General features: G+C 40.5%; 2 protein-coding genes across 2 annotated transcripts; one reads left to right on the forward strand and one right to left on the reverse strand.

The window, feature by feature from the left end:
• Nucleotides 1-922: 922 nt before the first annotated feature.
• dcps (decapping enzyme, scavenger) lies at nucleotides 923-3,756 on the reverse strand. The gene is made up of 6 exons (XM_047585240.1): nucleotides 3,516-3,756; nucleotides 3,070-3,220; nucleotides 2,830-2,975; nucleotides 2,629-2,742; nucleotides 1,529-1,639; nucleotides 923-1,434 (listed from the first exon to the last, which is right to left on the reverse strand). Exons 1-6 carry the CDS (start codon nucleotides 3,717-3,719, stop codon nucleotides 1,168-1,170), a joined length of 993 nt encoding a protein of 330 aa, XP_047441196.1. The 5' UTR covers nucleotides 3,720-3,756; the 3' UTR covers nucleotides 923-1,167.
• A 730-nt stretch (nucleotides 3,757-4,486) lies between these two features.
• On the forward strand, nucleotides 4,487-16,743 carry ids (iduronate 2-sulfatase). The gene is made up of 13 exons (XM_047584664.1): nucleotides 4,487-4,665; nucleotides 5,076-5,212; nucleotides 5,305-5,482; nucleotides 5,572-5,660; nucleotides 7,487-7,687; nucleotides 9,249-9,419; nucleotides 9,504-9,630; nucleotides 10,111-10,281; nucleotides 10,606-10,712; nucleotides 12,431-12,547; nucleotides 13,627-13,737; nucleotides 14,510-14,635; nucleotides 14,735-16,743. Exons 1-13 carry the CDS (start codon nucleotides 4,593-4,595, stop codon nucleotides 14,813-14,815), a joined length of 1,689 nt encoding a protein of 562 aa, XP_047440620.1. The 5' UTR covers nucleotides 4,487-4,592; the 3' UTR covers nucleotides 14,816-16,743.
• Nucleotides 16,744-22,940: the final 6,197 nt, after the last annotated feature.

A 22,940-nucleotide genomic window follows, 5' to 3' on the forward strand; every position in this document is an offset into this window, starting at 1 on the left:
GCCCAACAGATGAGATAAGAGAAGATGTTTGCTGCAAGAAACGACCTTATTCACAAACACTTGTATCCAGTCTGAGTTAAAGAGAAACATTTAAGCATTCAGACTATGACCACAATGTATTTGTTTCTTGGACTTGACTGTGTGTGTCAGCTTCCCTAGAGGAGGACGAGGAGTGTGTTTGTGCACCCCTGACTTTTTTGTGTGGGTACCAATCCAAGTAAGTTTAGCAACAAAACTAAATGTAATTTGGTGGAAACTGATAGTCTAGTGTTTATATAAGTCTGCAAAATAAAACATATAATACCGAACGTGACCTCTTTAATGAAGGGACAAACACAGATTTAAGATTTCAGATTTAATTTGCAGGTTGAGCAAGTTTTACGCTAAAAAAAAGGATCAACACTGACACCTGGTGTTGGAGCTGAGTTACTGAAACCTCATTCACTTTGCCATGACAAAAATCCACTACTTTTAAACTTAGTTAGTGTACATAGATTGTTTGCTCATTTCAGATCACGTTTTATTGCTTAAAATTTCTTTTAAAATTACTAGAGTTAAATAACAATAAAAACATATAAATGGACTGACAGTTTTATTTATTTCCTTAAAATTTACCACTAAATTTACTACTCTACTAAAAACTTAAATGCTTAAAAGAAAACTATACTTTACCCAATTGGTCAGCATTTTTTGACCTTACACTTCCAATTTGTGATCATGACAGTAAAGTATAACATTATTTAGCTTCTTCTTTTTAAAAGAAATGACATAAAACCTCCTAAATGTCAAAATGTCATCTTCGGCCGTTAAAAGATTTTACTGAAACAAGCCGATGAGTCAGTTGTTTTCACAAGATTTATAAATTAAACCCATTTCTGTCTTTGTGAGATTTGAAACTGTAGCAAATTAAACGAACGCGTTGAGTAGAAATAACGACTTTAATTCAGTTGGATTAGAAAACAAACGGAAACTGTTCACCACTGTTTTATCACGTCTTCTCCTCGTGAAGAACATGATTAGAAAACCACATCAAAAAGTTGAATATACATTATTTGTAAAAATTTGCAGCCGTGGCACCGTACAAATAGTGCAGATAAAAACACTGACTCTATAAAAACACAGTTTGGATGGAATCCTTTGAACAGGTCGATATCAGCGTTCAGTCCGTTACAGCTTTCCTGCCTCCTTGAACATGCTCAGCAGTCCGTCGTCTGCCCTCAGGGGAAAGTACAGCGTCCGGGTTTTGTAGTACTGGGGGTCAGACTGCAGGTTCTGGATGACGTCCGCCAGGAGGTGGGCGCGCTCCACGCCGCAGCCCGGAGCCTCGTAGCCTAGCTTGGTGAAGTGGACGTGCAGGTGGTAGTAGGACGGTTGGTAGTGCAGGTAGACTCTCAGCTTACTGGCTGGAAGGTTGTAGCGCTGCAGGATGATCTCCTAAATCACACAAACATACGTATTATTAACCTTTTTGTAACGTTTACTGATAAACTTATAGCCCAGGCAGAGGCAGGGATCACTGTGACCTCACCTTTCCTTTCTGGAACATGTTCTGCAGCAGCGGGAGGTGCTCCGACGTCAGGTCTCTAAGACTCTTAATGTCTCGCCGATGTGTTATAGCAATTAGATATAAATCATCTACCTGGAAGAGGAGGACAGACATTATTATTAGGCAATTTACTGGAATCTAAAATCTTCCTGATCCAACTCTGGTTTTATAAGGATTATTCTTTAATGTTAATTGGATCCCATTCTTCCTGGGGTCCATACATATATACATTTACACAATTACATACACAGTTTAATGAAGATTACACATGTACATTAACACATATTTCTATAAACATATACTATCACTCCTATTAATTAAAATACATTCAGATTAATTTTATTCATTTTTTTCTTATTTATTTGAGTCTATTACATAATAGCTTTGTACAATACAGTTTTTTTCAGTGCATTAGTTCTGGGCTGACGCAAAGAAAAACAGCAGCTTATGGTCCATCTGGTATCATACTTATGTGTGACACCGGTTTAGAAAGAGTCGCAGTTAAAGTTCAGAGTTTTGGAAAAGACCACTTGCCGTCTCATGTGTTATATTTAATGTGAAAGGATTTTTGAGCTTTTGCAAAAGGCATTTCATCACAACAGAAGCAGATGTCTTGATACACTTTAAGGACTGTAGTGTAGCATTCAGTCCCAGATAATGCACATGTTTGTATTTATTTTGTATGCAAATGATGGATATGTTGCATTTACATTTCTGTGCATATATATAATGTGTGTAAATATACTATGGACATGTGGAGTACATGTACAAACTGTAGCCTAGGACACGTACAGTGTCTCTCATATTCTGATGTTCTGCATATTTTGTTTTGTCTTTTCTTGAATGTTTTCTACAGGGGATCAGTAAAGGTGCATCATTTGGTTTGTTTGCTCTGGGCTGCCGTAGAAACATGGCTGCACAACAAGGTGGGATTCACGGAAGAGAACATATACTTATGAAAACTGAATTTAATTTCTTGTATTAGATGTGTAAAACATGTTGGTCTCTGGCGTCTAAAAGTTCTTTAGTTAACTACTCTGTATCCAGATGTTTCACTGTGTCCAGTGCTGCTGTTCTCTCACCTGTTTTTGGTCCCATTTGAAATCGGGGAGGAGGACAAAGCCAACCTCAGGGTCTGGATCTTCATAAACTATCCTCTCAGTCTCTGCCTTCTTCTCCAGGATGTTGTAAACCCACTGAAGACGGTAAAATGTGAGTAAACGTTAATGTTAGTCATTCCAGAGTGTATCATGCAGCAGAGGAGGTGATTTCAGGAGAATGACCTGCACGCTGAAACCCTGCTTCTGGATATAGGGAAGAGTGATGGACTGGTAGTCGTCCCCGGTCTCCTCCATCAGGTAAGACTCCTGACACTGGTATTTCTTTACATGTTTCTCTGTGGCCGGACACACCACTGTGGTCTTAATCTCTGCAAATTAGAAACACGCAGATTTATCTTTCCAGGTGGTCGACGACGGGGATAAAGTTAACTAAATATTCAGTTTATCTATTAGAGAATGCACCATTGAAGCGTGGAGGAGGCTGGAGCTGATAGGTGCTGTAGATGTCGTTTTTCATCACCAGCTTGAGAGTGGAGTGAGTGAACAGCTCGGTCAGGGTGTCCTCTCTGATGGGAGTCTTCTCCAGGATAACCACAGCGTCCTGATCAGCAACCTGAAGATGACACGGTGAAAACTTCTGCCTGGATCTGACGTTTCAACGCATATAAACCTGCATATGAATTAAAATCCTATTCACATGTAAAGAAACAACTATCAGTAGGCTGTTATTTTGAATTACCAAACCGGAAGTGCATGTGTTTCATGTACAAACTATTCATTCATCTTTCACTGAACGTTAACAATGCAAATCTTTCTGTTTTTTAGACATAACTTTACAGCTGTAACTGCAATGAGCTAATTGTTTTCTAAAAACAAAGTAAAGTCAGCTAGCTTTACAGCAACAGTACCTTTCCGTGGATAAATATGTTTTTCTCCCGGGCAGAATCTCTCAAGACGCTAGAGGTTTTAAACCCAGACAGAACATTTTCACATTCCGCCTCTTTCCCGTTTTCTCCGCCATTCTCATCCTCGGTCTTCGCCCTCTTCACCTCCGGAGATAATTCATCAGATCCAGCAGCATCTAATTCACGTTTAGCTGTATTGTCCGCCATGTTTCTTGTTGCTGCTGCTGCTGCCTTAGCGACGAAGATCGTTTAATTGAGAAAGATGCCTCACTCCGAATCCGATTGAAATCCAGCCATAAAACTAGAATCAGAATCAGAAAAGATTTTATTGCCAGGTATGTTTGCAGATACAAGGGAACTTTCCTTGGTGTTTGTTGCATAAAAATACAAACAAAATAAGACAGACAGGATGTTTGTGTTGAGTCAGGCACGGAGCTAATCTCCAGTTAGGAGAGTAAAATCCATAAACTGGATATTAAAGAGATACATGGGTCACGATTTCGAGCATGCGCTTATATTTGGAATCGTAAAAATAATTAGCATTTTTGTTTTAACGATTACTTTAATATTTATTAATTAAAAAGTCGCTAGTAATTTCATTATAGTACTATAGTGTTACGAACTCCGATTTTGATTCAGAGTGAGGGATCCCACCTCTCACGAACAGACGATCTTAGAATAGCGGAAACAAACCTTTAAACACCACTAAATACTACAGGATAAAAAATATTATACATATTCTACAATAATATTGTATTTTTTATTTGTTTATTAATTTTTTAACATTGTAGGACGAAAGAGAATAATTTGCGGGCACAGTAATAGACTTCTTCCTTGTGGCACTTTGTCCAAAAGTGATTGACACTTCATTTAACTAATACAATTAGCGCTTCGTGTCGGGCGCGAGAGCCAAATGGACCAATGAAAACGCAGCAGCCTGGAGACGCGTTAATCAGGAAGTTATTAAAGGACAACTACACACACGCTTCGTTTGTTTTGGTTCCACGGAAAGAAACGAAGACCGTGTAGAGGAAGAGCAGCTGAACGACAACCGAGCTGGGCTGTAGAAGTCTGGATAAAATGTGCAAACTTGTCCGAATATGTCTCTTCCTCTTGGTGCTTCACTCACTGATAGTTGCTGTTGTTGCCAGAGGTAAGTATAGTTATTGTCATTGGAGATTAAATCACTAGGTGAAGTATCTGGGTGTTAAAATGTAACCGTGTAACCATTATTATTATCATCTATTTTTGGTTTGTTGAGCAGTTTGAACGCTCTGAGTCCGGCTGTAACTAAGTTAGCAGACATTAGCGTTAACGAGAGCTTAATGTTTTGTTGATTTACTGTCTGTTGCTGCTGGAGTTGGTTTTTTTAACTCAATTTGCTAACTGAGGGCGGCTTTGTTTGGTGTGACTCTTTCAGAAAAGCTGAAGTGAAACCTTATAAAATTTCCACAGCACCTGCACAAGCAATCTGGAAACTGCACCTGAGCTCATTCTTTAATTGGTTCGTTTTAAAGTCGTAGTAAATCTGTGTTTATTTATTTTTTACCTGTTTGCTCTCAGAGAAGAGCAATGTCCTCTTCATAGTGGCAGATGACCTACGGACATCCCTGGGCTGCTATGGGGACTCTCTGGTCAAATCGCCAAACATTGACCAGCTGGCATCTAAAAGTCAAGTTTTTCTCAATGCATACGCACAGGTCGGTCACTTTTGGTCCAGTTTACGTAGGTCTAATATTGTTTAAGTAGTCAAGTCAGATGTGGGACTAATTGTGCGTTTTCCCTCTCTCAGCAAGCCGTGTGTGCCCCCAGTCGAACGTCCATGTTAACCAGTCGCAGGCCGGACACCACCAGGCTGTACGACTTCAATTCCTACTGGAGAGTCCATTCTGGGAACTACACTACTCTACCAGAGCACTTTAAATCCAGGGGGTACTTCACCATGTCTGTGGGGAAGGTATTTCATCCAGGTAAGATTAACAATGTGTATTTTTAATTAAGTTCATGAGCCTGAGCTGCTTTTCTCTCTTTTGGCATTCATCTATTGTCTTTCTTGTAGGCATTGCCTCTAATCACACTGATGACTACCCCTACAGCTGGTCCATACCTGCATATCACCCAGCTTCATTTCGATTTGAGAAAAAAAAGGTATGAAAAGATTACCTCTTTCACACAAACGGGTCAATGAGCTTGTCTTGTACATGAGGTGTTTACGTGGAGCATTATAAAGCTTGTACATATAGCTTTTTTTCTAGATTTGTTCAAGTGTGTCGTGATGTCTCATCGTCTAACAGGCATCTTAGGCTTCCCCGTCAATTTGAAGGCGTAGTTACTGCGACAGTGGAGACCCTAACGCTGTAGCTGACCTGCATCTCCCCAGAAATGTAACTACACACCACGGTGTGACGCAGAGCACAAGAGCTGTGATTGGTCCACTTGGTAGTAGCGTGTTTGCACTTTAGTATTTCGTTCATTTTTTGGTTGTTTTGTATCAACAAAGATGGAGCATATCGAGAAATTGTTAACTGAGGATGTTCGGATTTACAAAAATTTGTATGAGACGTCTTCGGTGAAATTTCGGCGAAAGTTTCAGTCGCTGTTGGTGAAAGTGAAGCAGGAAGCTGGGTGGTGTTTGGGTGGTGATTTTACCGAGTGAGCCACACTGACAAGCTCACAAGTGTGTAAAAATATAACGTTGGCTACATGCCTAGGTTACGGCATCTATGTCCCACGGTCTTTGCAGGCTTTGAGTAAAGCTGAAGTGAAACCTCCCGCTTTCTGTTCTTTGTTCCATTTTTCAGGAACCCAGACAAGTCATGACACAGCATCCTGGTGTTTGTTGAAAAACCCCAGGTAGCATATCCAAGTTTCAAAACCAGGTTTACCAAACGTAGATGTGGTGTTTACAGCGTTTAGTTCAGAGTGACCACCCAGCCGAATAGAAGACAACTCATCTGCACAGCTGAAAAACAACACACCAATATGTGTTAAAACAATAAAAAAGTCAATTGCTAGTAATAAACAATAAACTTTGTACAGTCAATATTTTTCGACTGAGGAAACGATGCGGAGTCATGTTACAATCATGACTACTAGACTTTGCAACAATTTCTGTTGAATTCTCAATGAAAAGTTAATTCCTTGTTGTCCTTGTAATTCCTGAATGATGATGATCAACATTATTGGAACGAGCCTTAATGGCAATTATTAGCATCATTCATTGGAAAACCTCAGTCATCATTATCATCAAAATTCTGAGCCTCAGAATCATAATGCACATCATCATTGTCATCATCACCTGATCAGATCCTGGTGTATGAATCCTAAATGCTTTAAATGTCACTGAGTTCTTAAAATGAAATGCTTATGACTTCTCAGTTTTATGGATCTTTAAAGCAGATGTAGGTCTGTTTGAGGTGTCTTGAGAGCTGTCTTTGACTCAGTCAGTATTATATGTGAATCACTCGGAGAATCGTCGGTTTCATTTGAATCATCCAGGGCAGAGAAGACGGTCATGCACTTACATACACCGTCTAAAAGGAGAGGCCCATGTGACTGTCCAGGCAGGCGTTTTTTCCAGACATTAACATGTTGACTGGGAGTGATTCATCTCACCATCTCTCCAGGCTCTAATAATGCAATAATGCATTCTGCTTTTTTTTTGTGTAGATCTGAATCACAGCTTACAAATCATTGTCAGAAAATGCTTTGGGCTGTCGTCTCCTTTTCTTCTAGTACTAATTCGGTATGTTAGATCCACATATGCTGTTGAAGAGGTGGCTGACAAAACAGAATAGTGATGCAACCCAGTCGCCACTTATCAATGTGTTGGATATGCGAGGGCCTAGGTTCAACACTTGAGCCCTTTATGAACATGCAATTCTCCATTCAACGGCTAATCCTGGTACTGACGTACTGTATATGTCACCCAAGCATGATCCATCTATGTATACAAGTTGCATATCTGTTTCCAGATGTGTAAAGGAGAGGATGGTAAACTGCACGCCAACTTGCTGTGTGCGGTGAACGTTACCGAGCAGCCTGGGGGGACCCTGCCTGACATGGAGAGCACAGACGAGGCGGTGAGGTTACTGAAGAGTCGGGCCAGCGAGGACGTTCCTTTCTTCTTGGCCGTGGGCTTTCATAAACCACACATACCTTTTAGGATACCACAGGTACGGTATCGGCACTTTGCCCCAAATGTAAAGTACATATTCATTGGATCATAATGAAATCAATTCACTGTTTCACTGTATCTGTTACATACAGTATGTTTGTACAACACTGTTCAAGTGGAGTCAAATCCTTCTTCCAAGGTGCATAGAGGAGTATCAAAGGGATCAAAACTACTTCGCATCAGAACTTGTAGCGTCCTCAAAGAAAAATACACAATAAATTTAGCTTTTAAGTGTAGTTGATAGACCTGAAGCTCAAAAATACAATCTGTGATGCTTGTGAATGCATCCATCTACCTTCTATCTAGAGTAAAATGGATGAGACGGGAAGTTGAGACAATGTAGACTTGCTGTGACAGTGTTACTGCAGGTTGTCTCATGAATCTGTGTCGTTTAAGTTGCTGAGTTTGTGTCCTTTAGCAGACCTCTTTCAGCTGTAACCTGCTGTTATTTAATAGCTGATTAATGTGGCTGTAAAATCTCTGACATGATTATAACAGGCAAAACAAGTCGGCTTATTAATATTGTTTTTTTTTGTAGTTACTTGTCCTCAGAGCAATGCATGGCCAATCGTGCTCCCGTCATGTGATGCGCCCATGATCATGCACATGTAATGTGAGCTACATAAGAGTGACTAACAGACTGAGATGCCAGACGAGTTCATATACCGATGTTAACATTGGAATTAACTGAATAATATATAGAACCTGTTATATTTATGTGAAGGATTCTCTAGTTGTCTGGATTTGACGTATCATATCTGATGCTGATATATATGTATCTGTAAACAGTCCGAGTCTGCAAACACCCGGTTTCTCACTAACTGCAACAACCTGTTGTCCTGGTGGAGCGTCTACAATGAAAACCACAAAGACAGACATTCATTCTCAGGGGGACGCGTTCCTGCATTCTAGAAATGAGTTCGTCTCCAGTCTCTCAATGAACGGTTTGTCACAGTCAGAGATGCAGAGTGGGAAAAGTAAAATCATTGTCCTGCTGCAAGGAGCGGTTTAACTTAACATGGTTCCCATGGACAAAGACTTAAGTTTTGTGAATAACTGGAGTAAATGGTGCCAGATAGAAAGGAAAGAAATGGGAAAGTGGAAAGAAAGAAATGAGCCTGGGGCCAACTTAAGGTTTGTGGAGAATGTAGTACTCTCTTTGAAAGTACGCAGTTTTAGCAGTAATACTTTAGTATCTTTGTGTAGGTGATGTAAGTGGAGCTCAAGATGAACAAGACACTTTGGACATGAACTATAGGTGATGAAACCCAGAAATAGAATAAGGAAAAGAAACCAGCTAGTATTGAGAGATAAAAGCTGTAGAGTTCCAGACCAGATCACAGTAGTGCCACCTTGTGGTCTACTGGAACTAGTCTGACATCAGATTTTTGCATTTTGGAAATTTGGCTGATTAAATATGACTAAAGATGGTATGACTTGGTCTTTGAGGCACAGAAAAGAATATCTGTTTTCTTATAATTCACCTGTTTGTATGCTTTGTCGTTTGTGCTTTACTTAGCATTACTTGTGCTGTGTTTGTGTGTGTGCGTATATCACAGGAGTACCTGAGCCTGTATCCTCTTGATCAAATGACTCTGGCCCCTGACCCTGATGTACCCAAACTCCTTCCACCCATTGCCTACAACCCCTGGATGGACATAAGGAAGAGAGATGACGTCCAAAAGCTCAACATCAGCTTCCCCTACGGACCGATTCCTAAAGACTTCCAGGTATAAACCGTCTACTCTCATCAATTTTAATGAATTGGCTCCAGTGTTTATACTTTCTAAACAGTGTGGTATTATGTCTTCCAGCTGCGTATTCGTCAGCACTACTACGCTGCTGTGTCCTATATGGATGCTCAGGTGGGGCGTCTGCTCAGTGCGCTGAGTGATCTGGGGCTGGCTGACAGCACTATGGTGGTGTTCGCTTCTGATCACGGTTAGTAGACAATGATGATAATAAGTTGGTGGTACTGTATGGATTTCATGTTAAATCATTGACAATAAGTTGTTCAAATATCCATTCGGTTCTCTGTGTATGGAGCTTGACATGTTCATGTCCTTGTCCTCAGCCACCAGATGGCAATGTTGTTATAGCAAAGTGTGCCATCGCTTCATTTCTTCATATTCTCTGAAATCTCAACTCCTTTTTTTCAACAACAAAAACTTTCACACTTAAAACTTGGACTGGTTTAATGTTCAGTGGAGGATGTTAGGTTGAATACTTGCTGTGATAATTTAGTGTATCACCTAGTAAAGCACAATTAAATATAATAATTGAAGGATAAATTACTTTGGAATTTAAAAAAAAAGTGTTTTCCTATTATAGAAACATTGTTTTTATGGTCACTTATTTTTCCATCTGCGTTTTTTTTTTTAAACTAACATGTTTTATCTCTTTTTTTTTTGCTTGTGTCAGGTTGGTCATTAGGCGAGCACGGCGAATGGGCTAAATATTCCAATTTCGACGTGGCGACTCGTGTCCCTCTCATCTTCTACATTCCTGGTGTCACTGCAGTCCGCCATCACCTGGAAGAGTCAACTTTCCCATTTATAGACGTCTTTAGTCAGTCAAAACACAGCTTCACAAGTAAGGTCCCTCCAACGACAACACACTAATTACTATTGGTGAACATGAAGTGTCGTTTTGCTTTCTCCGTTTCAAGCAACGTTTATTAAAATGCCATCTGGGCTTTCATGAAGTCTTTGATATACATAGAGCCGCAAAAGTATTTAGACAGGATACACTTTCGTAATTTGCCTCTGGACAGATTTTATTCAAAGTACATGTGGTGCAATCATGATGAAATTTAAGTGTGGGATGGTTAGTACATTTTTAGTGAATATCTTGATCTTGTTTTGCTGTCAGTGGCAGGATAAAACTCTGTAACTGGATGACCCTTCTCTCTCTTAGATGACAGAGTAATCAGAAACATGGTGGAGCTGGTGGATGTCTTTCCTACCGTCTCGTACATGGCCGGACTCAGGGCGCCTGAACCTTGTCCTGATGTGTCCTTCCAGGTATCCGGATGAAAACAAACGCTCTGGCTTTTCCTCTTGCTTCACTGCGAGGTTGACATTTCCAGTTTTGAGAGTGAAGTGTTTCATCATATCTGTGGAGTAGAGCAGTTTGTGAAACTCCATCAGCGTTACATTCTTACGCAAAGTAGTAGTAACGCTGTAACGTTACCAGCTAGCAGACGACAGGCTAATCGGTTAGCCTACTGTTCCACGGTGGCAAACGCACACCACAAACACAGAAAACTAAAATATAAATGGCAACATCACTACAGCTAAACAGCAGTTTGTCAATATACAATACAGACACACTGAAAGAGTCCTTCAGCTAAAAAACAGCAGCATGTTTAACACGACCTCAGCATGCTAGCTTAGCCCCGTGGTTAGCTCCACTCTCCACCGTACTGACACCACCACGTTAACCTCGGTTTTATTCTGGCATTTTGGCTGTAGGTAGGTAGGTGTGTGTTTGAGTGTTGGTTCATGTGTCCGTCGGTGCGGAGCTACGTCCATAGTAAAATATATATCCGCTCCACCTGCATCATTTCACTCGCTGCTGGTCTTCTTCACCTCACAGGATTTGAGCTTGCAGAAGCTCAACAGCGCCACCCTACCATCAATGTATCACAATGTTATTCTCTGGTCAGGAGTGGAAGTGCAGCGATAAATAATATTTAATGGGAGCAAGCGCTGATTCCGGTTGGTGGGGGAAAATACGGTTGGCAAGGAGGCAAGGAGGTATAAACACCTTAGTGGAAATAATATTAAAAAAACAAAACAACTAATAGAATCAATGGAGCTGATTTACATATACAAAAGTGTAACACAATAAAGGAAAGCTAATTGACATTCTAGTGTATGAGTCTATCATCAGCATGCTGGCATTGTCAAGAGGCCGAGCCCAAATTTAATCCTGACTCTCCTAACTTGCACTTAAATTCTTTGAGAATTTCTGGTTTGAATGTCAAGGGCATACCACTACTTTTGGATACCACGGCGCCATAAATATCCCACAGTACTTTGCAGTAGAGTAGAATAAAATAGAATGCCCTTTATTGCTCTTGTATAGTGATTGGATTGGAGAGCTTCTCCTTTTCAGTGCAAAAACACAAATATATACAAATTGGTGCAAAAAAAAGAAATTATTTACAAGAGATTTCTAGAGTTAAAGTAGTAAATACTGAGAAATGAAAATATACAAAATTATAAAATGTATTTTCATAGCAGCAGTGGTAAAAATGTAAAACGTGTATTGCACAAGGTTAGAAACACATTAAAGTGAACCGAATAGTAAGATTGATGGAATGATGCTTGTGTGTAGTGTGGAGTGCATAGTAGATGATTTCTGACACCAACTCTGAGCACGGTAGCATTTAGCTCAAAGCACCACTGTGCCTTTTTATCTCCTCAGAGAGCCACTAGCCTCCCTGCAGACTCTTTGGTCGTTATTTTTATTTCACTAATTACTCCATTTGGTCATAGAAGCATGGTGTTGTGTTTTTTTTGTTTTTTTTTTCTACCCCTAGATCGTTCTCAATACACAGAATAGTTGTGAGCGTGGTGTTGTGCTGTTTGAATGACATTGCATTTACATGGGGCAAACAAAGTGAATCAAGGCGTAAACAGGACCAAACATACCTGACATGAATGTGATCTAACCGACCCTGACATCCATTTCCTTCCCTCTGTGTTTGTGTGTGTGTGTGTGTTCTTTCCTTCAGGTGAAGCTGTGTACAGACGGAGACAACCTGGCCCACACCTTCCGACACAGAGAAAGAGGAGTGGACGCAGAGGAGATAGCTTTTAGCCAATACCCTCGTCCTGCTGATACACCACAGGTAGTGCTCTTAAAAAAAAAAAAAAAGCTTTCATGAGCCGATGAGTTTTATCAGTTAGGAGGCAGGAATCTTTTAATACAACTCTGGTACTTGGCTGATTATGATAATTAGTTGAGGGCATGGTCTAAAATGACCGTCGGCTGCACTGGCCACATTCAGACCTTGCATTAACATCCAATCACGAGTGGCCTGCTTGAAGTACAAGTGAGGGGACATTTGACTGATCTAATCTCAGACCACATGTGGTGAAGGCCTGGGACGCGTGAACACGCCATTATAAATGATTGCTTGGAAAGGAAAAAGCTCTGCAAGTGATGTCTGTTCAGTAGAAATAAGAACAATTTAAATATTCTGTCCTTGTAGCCAAGTATACGATAATTAAATCCAAGACAGGAATTAATGAATTCAGTTATTTAATGATGCTATGTGTAATGTATCAGAATGTGGTCATTTATTGATGTGATCATGTTGATGTTTAAGTTTTTTTTTTTTTTGTCAAACGTCTGTGGCTTTATTTACATTTGCTACCAGAGAACTAACCAAAATAAGATAAGCACAGATAAGCAAATGAATAATAACTTACTGCCTGTGCTTTCTAGTGAGTGACTGACTTCACAGCTTGTTTCAAAATATACATCTTCTCTCCTAAGTCACAAGCTGCTGATGGCTCTGATAGAGTAGTGGTGATCTATTAGAGGCAGCAGCTGGTTTAATATTCTCCTGCACAGCAAAGGACGACAGGATTTATTTACATGCAGAGTGAGATCGAATCTCAAGGGCTGGCTGGAGACGCATTTAAATGCAGGTCTGAACACATTAAGCGGGCCACCAGCGATCAGATTGCCCAGGTCGGATGTTAACGTGCGGTGTGAACGGTTCCTCTCGCTTTGCTTATACCAGAGCATGCAATCTGAAACTGAACTCAAATATCCAGACGAGTGCTGCGCCTGCTGCAGGTTAATCTGTAGTTTGGCAGCCTGACATTAGTTCATCGTCCAGCTCACAGGATGAGTCGGCAGCTGCAGTTGTGACTTTCTTCAGCTTTAAAATGCTTAATTTTTCCATGCTTTCTTTTTTAGGTGAACTCTGATCTCCCTGACCTCAAAGACATAAAGGTCATGGGTTACACTCTGCGCACCTGGGACTATAGATACACTCTGTGGCTGGGCTACAACCCTAAAACATTCCAGGTAGGTGCATCATATACCCACACGGCATGACAGTCATTGGTCTCTTATCTCCCTCTGTCTTTTATTCTCCCGTGTGCGCATGTATCTGGTTCAGGTTGAGGAGATGAGTGTGATGAATCCATCCATCTTGTCTTGCGATGTTTTTGGAGACATTATCCATGACAGGAACAGATTATATTTGTCTGTATCATCCATCTGTCTCAGTACATTAACATGCACGTGAAAAAAAAAAAGAAAAAGAATTATTGCCTTAATCCGACTCTAACTGGACAACTTAAGTGCTTGTTAACACGGTACTCCGACTACAATCTGAGTTCTCCTTATCCAATTAAGACACTCAGATAATGCGATTGGAAAAAGATTGTCTCTGGCATGTATACGCCTTAATCAGACGATGACAATGGCCTTCCACAACCGCTGCGCTGGCGTATGACCCCAGAACAAAAAGATCCAGGAAATTCGGTAGCAGAAGAAAAAGGAGCTGGTAGAACAACCATCTGAGGGATAGCGCCCTCTTATCTGCACCAGAAGTAGCTTAAAAAGCTGTACTATTATCCATTGTGTTATTTATTTTATAACGTAATAGGCATTAACCTGCTGAAAAGACAAATATCGCCACCTAGTGTGGAGGAGGAGGAGGAGGACATGTTCTCGTCAGTTATCCTATTTTCTCCATTGCATGTAAACGGGGACAAGGACCACATTCAGAAAGTTGAATTTCGAGCATAACTTAATTAATCTGTGCATGTAAACACACTGTGTGTGTGTGTAGGTGAATGTGACCGATGTCCACGCTGGAGAGTTGTACATGTTGGAGGACGACCCAGGTCAGGACAAGAACGTCTACAGTGACTCGGACCACAGGACGATGACAAAGAAGATGGACAGCCTTCCTCATGTAAGTTTGAATTAATTTTGTACAAATGTACCACTTTTTCCCCACTCAATCACAAATTAATTTTCTTTTGTTGTTTCCTGTCTTGTGGCTGCCGTCTAGACTTTGAGCCTGAAGATGAGGATGAAGCTGCAGTTCCTCTACCTCACAGCGGGGATGAAGAGGAGCACAGGGAGGACGTGATAAAGGGAATGAAACATGGACAGATGGGGACAAGTATAAAAGGGAGATGGATGGATTAAAGGGAGAAAAGACTTGAACTGAGTTTACTGTAATTCATGATTCAGCATTACGAAGTCTCCATATACATTTTCTAGCTTTGGTTTCTTCAGGCTAATGTTCTTTTTTAAGAACTCAGTAGGGCAGATTTGGGCGGAGTGAAAAGGAAATCGCTTTCACTCGGGGGAGTTAATACTCTATGAAGAAGGACTGTGGATTCCTACAGAACGAAACAACCACATGTGCAGAAACTCAATTCATCCGGCTTCTGGTAAACACAACCTCCAGTGTTGTCCTCCGCCTGTAAACTTTGACATCAACTTGTTTGGAAGGACGCTCCGCGGACATATTTCGGACACTAGATAAATGAACAGTCTGTCATTTGAATGAAGAGGTGTACGACTCTATTTGCAAACTGGAGCTAGTATAAAATAAGTAGCTCAGCTATAGAAGCTGAAGCTAGCCTGGCATTGTTCAAAACTCATAAATACAACACCAATAAAGCTCACTGAACATATCCCATTAACACATTTTAATTGTAGAGTTTAACTGTGCTTGTAGGCAAGTATGTGGAGCTTTGGGAAGATGCAGGCAAATTTATCCCCACAGTTTCCTGTCTTTGTGCTAAACTACGTTAATCTCCAGCTGGATTATATTGAACATACACACAAGAGTAGTCCAGAGCTTCTTATGGGTTCTACATAAAAACCAGACATAAGAGTATTTGCTCAGATGTTTAACAAATCTAATCAACACCACACAGATGTCTCTGAGTATTAACTCTAGATCTTGATCAACTTTACAGACTCCTACTGTTCATCTAGAGGGATTTAGTAAGTAGTATTATTGAGTAAATTTGAAGAGTCGGCCCTTTCGATTAACAAAAACACCAGTTTCTATTATTAGGTCCAGAGCGGTTCATCTACTTTGCCCCTGATCTCCCTTTGCACTCCCAACAGCTGACTGCCACTGTTTTGTGCTGGAGTGTTAAACTGTATGACATTTCTATTTGCACTTGATGTCTCATGCAGCCATTTGCCCTCCCTCCTCGTAAACAGTCGGTTCAGATCAATTCACAGACCTGAAATGAAGTGAGTAAAAGCCACTCATAATAATTCGATGCAAATGAAACGGTGTGTCTACATTTTTACTGCGGTTCCGATGCATGAGCATTTTGCGCCGGGGTAATTTAGAAGAAAGCAATTTCGGCTTGAATTTCAGGCCCAACAATGAATGGAGGGGATTTGGTCTGTCAGCTTTTATTGTGGGCTTCACCGGGCTCATCTTAATGAGAAATGAATGAATTTAGTATCATCGGTGGCCTTCAGTCATGTATAAGGATGTTTAAAAAAAAAAATAAAAAATCCTAAGATGGAATTGAATTGGCTGCCCTCCCACCCCCCGCCCCCGTGTGTTGTAAATATTTAACATTCGTGTTTAATCAGTAATAAACAGTCCATCTAAAAATGAGCTTATCCTTGATTTAAGTTGTGTTAGAGCATCCTTAAAACCTGAACAGCATTTTTCTGAAGGGAAAATAAAAAAATAAATACTATAGTAATAATTCAAATCTCAGGCTTGGCAAGGACACGCTATATTAATATATTTATGTCCGCTTCGATCGGTTTGTAAAATAAAAAAATAAAAGAAATAAATAAAAATAAAAGAGCAGCATAAGCTAACTTACAGCTCCCTGTTTGTGTTTCTGTGTGTCCTGCAGGAACACTGCCTGCGTGCACACCCCAGCGCGCCGTTGTAATGCATTTTTCTGCTCACCCACAGCAGAAGTGTAAAGCTGCAGAGTAGTGAAGGAGCTCCTCAGGGACCTCGCCAGTCTATTTGGTGTTTTCTCTCCTTCCTCCACTGCCTCTCGTTTCTCTCCTCTGGAGTAGAGGGGGGGAAAAAAAAAAAAAAAAAAAGAAGCATGCGTCTGCTCTTTGGCGCTGCAGGAATTCGGCCCCGGACGGAAACGTTTGCTAATTTGTGCCTGATTCCTGGGTCCATCTGCCCAGGCGTCACAACACAAAAGGTTAAAAGCCTTGTAATTGCTTTTTTTTTTTTTTTTTTTTGAAATGTAGTATGAGTTCAGTGTCGCAGATTTTTATTTTATTTTCTTAAGCCATTTTCTATTTCCGTGCAATCACGTAGAGCCATTTGTAGAACTTGGCTTGAAGTGAAGTGTGTTTGTACGATAAGTCAAAACATTTCCCAGCGTCCAGGGAATCACTTGACATCTGTCCCCTGGCAGTTTCACCTCTCCTAATTCTACTTTCTTTTATTCGGTTCACTTTTCCTACTCAGCTTTGAACACATCAGCATCTAGTATTTTTATATATTATATAATATAATAATATTATATAAAAGCAGGACTGAAAAGTAACACATCTCACTGGCTATTTGTTCAACAGATATTTAAATATTTGTTGGAATAAACCACTTCTGGACATTGAAGATGTTTAAATGAATCTATGAATCTTGGGTGTTTGACAGTTAGCATAGACATACAGTCCTGGAGTCTTTGGTTCATTTACAGGTAAAACGAATAACACTGATTGTGTGGTTATCATGTCACCTGTCTGTGGGTGGGGATGCATTAGGCAGCAGGTGAACAAAGTGGAAGGATCTGTGGTTTGACCTGAGGTGTTTTACAAGGTTTGTTGTGTTGCCACAACTCAATAGTTTAGTTACTATCCACTGTGTTTCTACATTCCCTTGAATGACTGAAGTATCGAAAGTATCAGTCAGAGCATAAAGACCTGGTATCGGAGTATCGATATTTCAGTATTGATCTGCACATCACAGGGCTGTTATGGCTGCAAAAGGCTAATCAGGCTAATTTTAGGTCATAATGTTATGGCTCATAGGTGCGACAGTTAATTTAATTCTCTTGGTCTTTTGTTTGTTTTTGTTTTAAATCAAACTCTGTGGCGATTTACATTTGTTTTCTCCAAAAAGGGGCGGGGAGTGTTAAAACGAGATAAAACATTTCCCATGCTGATGTTACATGGAGGAGGAAACCACATTAGTTGCAGCTCAGGTGATGCATATGATGAATTTTGGTGAGAAATGCTGAATGGCTGAATGTACAGGGCACCTCTGTTGATAGCATAGCACCTGGCAGATATTGAGAAACGCTGTCATTCATCTAGAGTTTATGGTCCAATATCTGTTATCTTCACCACGACATCCTTCACTGTGGTGACAAGCTAACTGCTAACACGCTCCGTATCCTGAGTTTTGCATTTCAGATGAACCACGAGATGATCTGAAAGGTGACAGTGTAGCAAAACTGCAGAATCAAGTCATAATTGTGTCTTTGTCATTAAAATTCACCTGTTTCACTTCACAGTCATTTTCATTGCTTCAACCTAGTTTCACCCTGAGCTCCGCGCTCGTATTTTGAAGGAAAGGATGAAGTGTGAGTCAGAGTCGCTGTAACCACCCTCCTCTGCTCTGCCTGTATTCATGTCGGCTCATATTTCTGCCTCAGTGGTTTTATCAGATCAATATTTATCATCACAAGCGGTGATCTCTGACCACGATCAAATTGATCTAATGGCAATTACATTACTGTTTACCTGCAGTTTCTCTCTCTCTCCGCCTCCCTCTCCCTCTCTCCATCTTACCTGCTCCTTCTCTCCGGTCCACTCCGTCTTTGTCTCACTCTCATCGTCTATCATTATGTTTCATACGCTGGTAATCGCATTACTGCTATGGGCTCATATTCTGGCAGGTCACACTGCCTTTTCTGTTAACGGTGGCGACATACACAATTAGATTATAGAGGGAGAGAGGGTGTGTGTAGAAACCGCTTAGCTCAGCCGCATTAAGGCTAGAGTTCGTCTCAAGGGTGCGTGAATGAATCCAGGAATAGTAAACAAACTGTACTGTACTCCGCTTGGTATGGGGGCTTGACGAAGTGGAGCTGAAAAGTCCTTTGTCAAAGCATCTGCTCTTCACCAGAGCTGCAGGTTAGTTAGCTAATTAGCTGCTCAGCTGCCGCACATTTAAACAGCATCTAAACATAGATGCAGTGTCAGTTAGTTCGATGCTGGCGCGGTCATGACTGTACGGGACCCCTCATGACAACGTGTTGTGTTGTGTTGTGTTGTGTTGTGTAGAGGCCTGCTGCAAGTTGGCCTCCTTTGTCTCATTTCCTGAAGTGTAACATCGGCGCTCTGGCAGCCAGCCGGTTGCTGTCAATCAGACGCAGAAAATGGAGCATTTCTTTCTCTTCTCAGTTCTGTCTCACTTAAATGTTCACAGCTGACTGATTGGAGTCGGCTCACACAGACTTAAGTGACATCTCTGAATCTGTTTATCAGTCTTAGCAAAGCACCCTCAGTAGACGTGAAGGGCTTTTTTTATAATTTTATCACATAAGACCTGAAAACACTCTTGGATGTGTGTATTTGGTGGAGTTGCCTTTGTGTCTTAAATCAAGGGTCTTCAACAGGGGGTCCACGACCCCTAGAGGGTCCGCATAGGTACTGCAGGGGGGGTAGCAAAATCGTTGGTTGATTAGACATTTTTTATACTTTTTTAAAAAAAAATTATTATTATTTTCCCCCACAATTTTAAATACACATGACACAAATATAAACATATTTTAGTTAAGGGATGGAGGATAAATGGAGGTTGTATGGCCACATGTTTGAAGTGGTCCAAGCTGCTGAGGACTGCTCATGATACACTGAGAACCTGTCCTCTACTTCCAACATTTAACCCTCATATTATCTTTGGGGTCAGTTTGTCCCCATCCATTGTGTGAAGTCCCAGTCTTTTTTTTTTTTTTTGTGCTTAATATTGAATGAATTTTCCTAATTTAGCCTCTTGAGATCCTGCGTCCTCATATGGGGACATTACGTTGTAGGTTTGTTGATTATTCGACTTCATTTAGACCCATTGTCCTCATAAAGATACACTTTTATCTTGTTAGCAAAGGGTCAGTACACTCATTTATTTATGCTAATTCACTTTTCTAGTTTGACATGACATGCAAATTTAACAAATTCACAAGTACTCGTTTGAGGACGTTGGGATTTCATCATTTCCAGTTTTATATTTTGGTCTATCTTATCTTAAAGAAATTAAGATGCATCCCAAACAAATGCTTGAGTCTTGGGAGGTTAATGGGGACAGTGACATATTTATTTTATTATTCCTGATAGTAGTTGTGATAAAATGTTTTTCATACCAAATGTTACAGATAACTAGAATAAATCGGTTTTAAACATCTCTCTTTCCAATTTAAGGTCAATCAGTGGGATTTTATGGTGATTTACATATTTCTCCACAGGTGTAGTGCAACAGGAAGTCTGGATGATTACGGGTATGTCGGGTTGGGGTTGTAGTTTTATTTAAAGTCCTTTTTAGGTAGTGAACAGACAAACATAAAGTACCTGACACATGAACTTGGGAACATTTTAGTAATTGTAATCATTTTTTTGGAGGTTTAAATTTCTGGGGGAACAAAATGTTAGTAAATTTGGAGGAATTTTCTATCTCCAGCATGCATGTAGCATCATCAGCTATATCTTGTACTATTGTTTTCATCACAGTTAGATTCAACTTGTACGCTTTAGACAGATGTGTGAATGCATGACAGAAATATCTTCATCTCCCGCTGCTTTCTTCTCCTCCTCTAATCACTTTTTTGCCACATTCTGTTAAAAGGGAGTTTTTCTTGGGGGGTTCAAGCTAAGTTCTGTAAAGCATCTCTATTGCTAGTGACAGTATATAGGTAAAATTGAATTGAATTTCATCAAATATAGGCATGTTCCATGTTTTATCACCTAAGAGCTTTACTGAGAAGTACCCTTAGCCATACGATATAGCGACTGACGGGATGTTAAAATATTTCGTTTATTGTTTTATTGTTATTTATTATTGGAACTGAAATAGTTACTGTCGGCCATAACTACGCCAAAACCATAACATCAACAAACTTATCTGATAGCTCTCCAGAACGTACCTCTGCAGACCCCTTGTTGAAGGCCTATGCTTTAATCATTAAAGTTACTATCGAAATATGGCAACAGGAAGCTGAGTAACTAAAAAACACTTGAGCTTGTATACTTACACCGTCCTGACATCAGATCCCTGCAGATTATTCCACCAAAGACACAGTATGATCCCAAAATCCTGAACTGTTCTTTTAGATGTTGTGAAGTTTGTTGCTGTTGTTGTTGCTAAAGTGGGTTTTTAAAGTGTTTTCACTTTGACTTGGAATGAAATAAAATAGTAAACTGCTGTCATGGTCCTGAGTGGAGCAGAGTCATCTCCACAAACACCCTCTTAGATTTTCCCTTGACATGACACTGAACAGGGAAACATGTTAGAAATCCTGCGTTTGAAAAGTGCAAGATGTCGTTACCTCTACGAGCAGGACGTTGTGTCTTTTGGTCCACGTTTTCATTTCTTCAATATCGTCTTCCTCCCATGCTCCTCCACTGTCGTTTTCACGCCCAGACATCTGCATCTTCAGAGCCCATGGAGCATCGAGGAAACAGCCAATTAGAAGTCGGACAAGATGCGATAAGTTCCCTGTCAGTGTGAAAGTAGTTTAATCAGGAGTCATTCAATTAGAGCTGACGAGCTCTTACCTCGTTAGCGCCTCCGGAGCTGTGAACCAAGGAGCTGAATACAAAACTCAACAGTTTTAACAAAATCGCAGCTAAACGTCGCAAAGAATGAGGAGAGGAGCGGTCTAATAAAACTGACACTCTGCACGCTGAAGGAGAGGATGGATATCTGAGTGGGTTTCTTTTAATGAAGTTGAATGGTTGTAATCAACTCCTTTCAGCTTAAAAGAGCAAACGCGGTTGCTGGCAAAAATAGTAGCAATACTCAGAAACCTATGCATGTCCTCTCAGTAATATGTGTTCTAGCTGTAAAGAAGTCTAAATCTAGACTTTTAAAAAAAAAAATAAAAAACTAAACAGAACAACTGCATTGATGTGAATGCACGTCCATTTAAAATGAGCTCTTTGCTTCTCAAAGTCCAGCCTGCCTTTATTTAAAAGCCCGACATGGCGCCTTTTTTTTATTTTATTCACATAGTCTGTAAGAATGTAACACGAGAATGGATAATGAGCTTTTTACAACTTTAAAAGTCTGTCTGTGCGCCGGGACCGCTCACAAAGGGGGGGGGGTTGTGGAGGGAGGGAGGGGGGAGACTTGCACGTCGGCTGTCTTGATCACAGCGCCAGTCCTCGCGTAAAAGTCGATAACGGCAGTGTGCATCAGGGCTCCAGTGCTCATGCTCCATTAGCTGTGTTTCTAGCCAGCTGTCTCAACACACTTCTGAAATGTCACAGAGAATAAATCCGGTGTGTTTTATCTCGGCGGATATAGAGGTTCGGTCATACCGCTCTCCAGTTCTTATGCGCTATACGGTAATTCTGAATCTGATATGTTCCAAGTCATTGTGATTCTTGTCTTGGGTTGTGTGCGTATTTGTATTCCGCTCAGGTCAGACATCCCATTGGGGCTAATGGACACTTATTTCTGGAATACTGTGTGTGTGTGTGTGTGTGTGTGTGTGTGTGTGTGTGTGTGTGTGTATGCTAAACCATATCTCTGAGAGCTTACATATTTGACTGCATGGTTACCTTTGGCAATTAAACTTATAAATCTAATCTGTCAGTGTGTTGTCCCTACACTAAGGACACACACACACACACTTAGATGGGGGTGGTGTCTAGTGTACACAAAAGCCTCCTGCAAATAGGCCTTTCTCCTCCTTACTCATTTGTGGAAGTAATTAGGTTTTAAGACTCCCGGAATAAAAAAAAAACACTTTAATTTTAACTTTAATACAAGACTCAGTGTCTTTCTTCATTCATGTAATTTCCCTCACACACTCTGAAGTCCGTTTCTCCTTTTCCACCGTCACACTCGGACGTCTCCTTACCTCTTGAATTTTAATGTGTGGCTACATTCAGTGAATTAATCATGCATGGGGAAGTAGGTTAATAGTTGCTGTGATGTAGAAATAAGAGTTCATTAGCGCTAATAAGAAGACTAGTTTGGCTCTTCTAGTGTACATCAAGACTACTCAAAGGCTCGGGTCCTATTGAGTAAAATC

This window comes from Mugil cephalus, chromosome 5 (assembly GCF_022458985.1).
Source record: "Mugil cephalus isolate CIBA_MC_2020 chromosome 5, CIBA_Mcephalus_1.1, whole genome shotgun sequence".
Taxonomy (NCBI): Eukaryota; Metazoa; Chordata; class Actinopteri; order Mugiliformes; family Mugilidae; genus Mugil; species Mugil cephalus.

What these genes read in the sequence shown, in the direction of transcription:
- dcps (XM_047585240.1), bottom strand. Translation starts at nt 3,719, where the DNA reads ATGGCGGACAATACAGCTAAACGTGAATTAGATGCTGCTGGATCTGAT. An exon ending in ACATATTTATCCACGGAAAG is followed by an intron (nt 3,221 to 3,515) that starts GTACTGTTGCTG and finishes TGTCATCTTCAG; the next exon opens with GTTGCTGATCAGGACGCTGT. An exon ending in GCCTCCTCCACGCTTCAATG is followed by an intron (nt 2,976 to 3,069) that starts GTGCATTCTCTA and finishes TCTAATTTGCAG; the next exon opens with AGATTAAGACCACAGTGGTG.
- ids (XM_047584664.1), top strand. Translation starts at nt 4,593, where the DNA reads ATGTGCAAACTTGTCCGAATATGTCTCTTCCTCTTGGTGCTTCACTCA. An exon ending in GGGGAAGGTATTTCATCCAG is followed by an intron (nt 5,483 to 5,571) that starts GTAAGATTAACA and finishes TCTTTCTTGTAG; the next exon opens with GCATTGCCTCTAATCACACT. An exon ending in GTCCTGCTGATACACCACAG is followed by an intron (nt 12,548 to 13,626) that starts GTAGTGCTCTTA and finishes TTTCTTTTTTAG; the next exon opens with GTGAACTCTGATCTCCCTGA.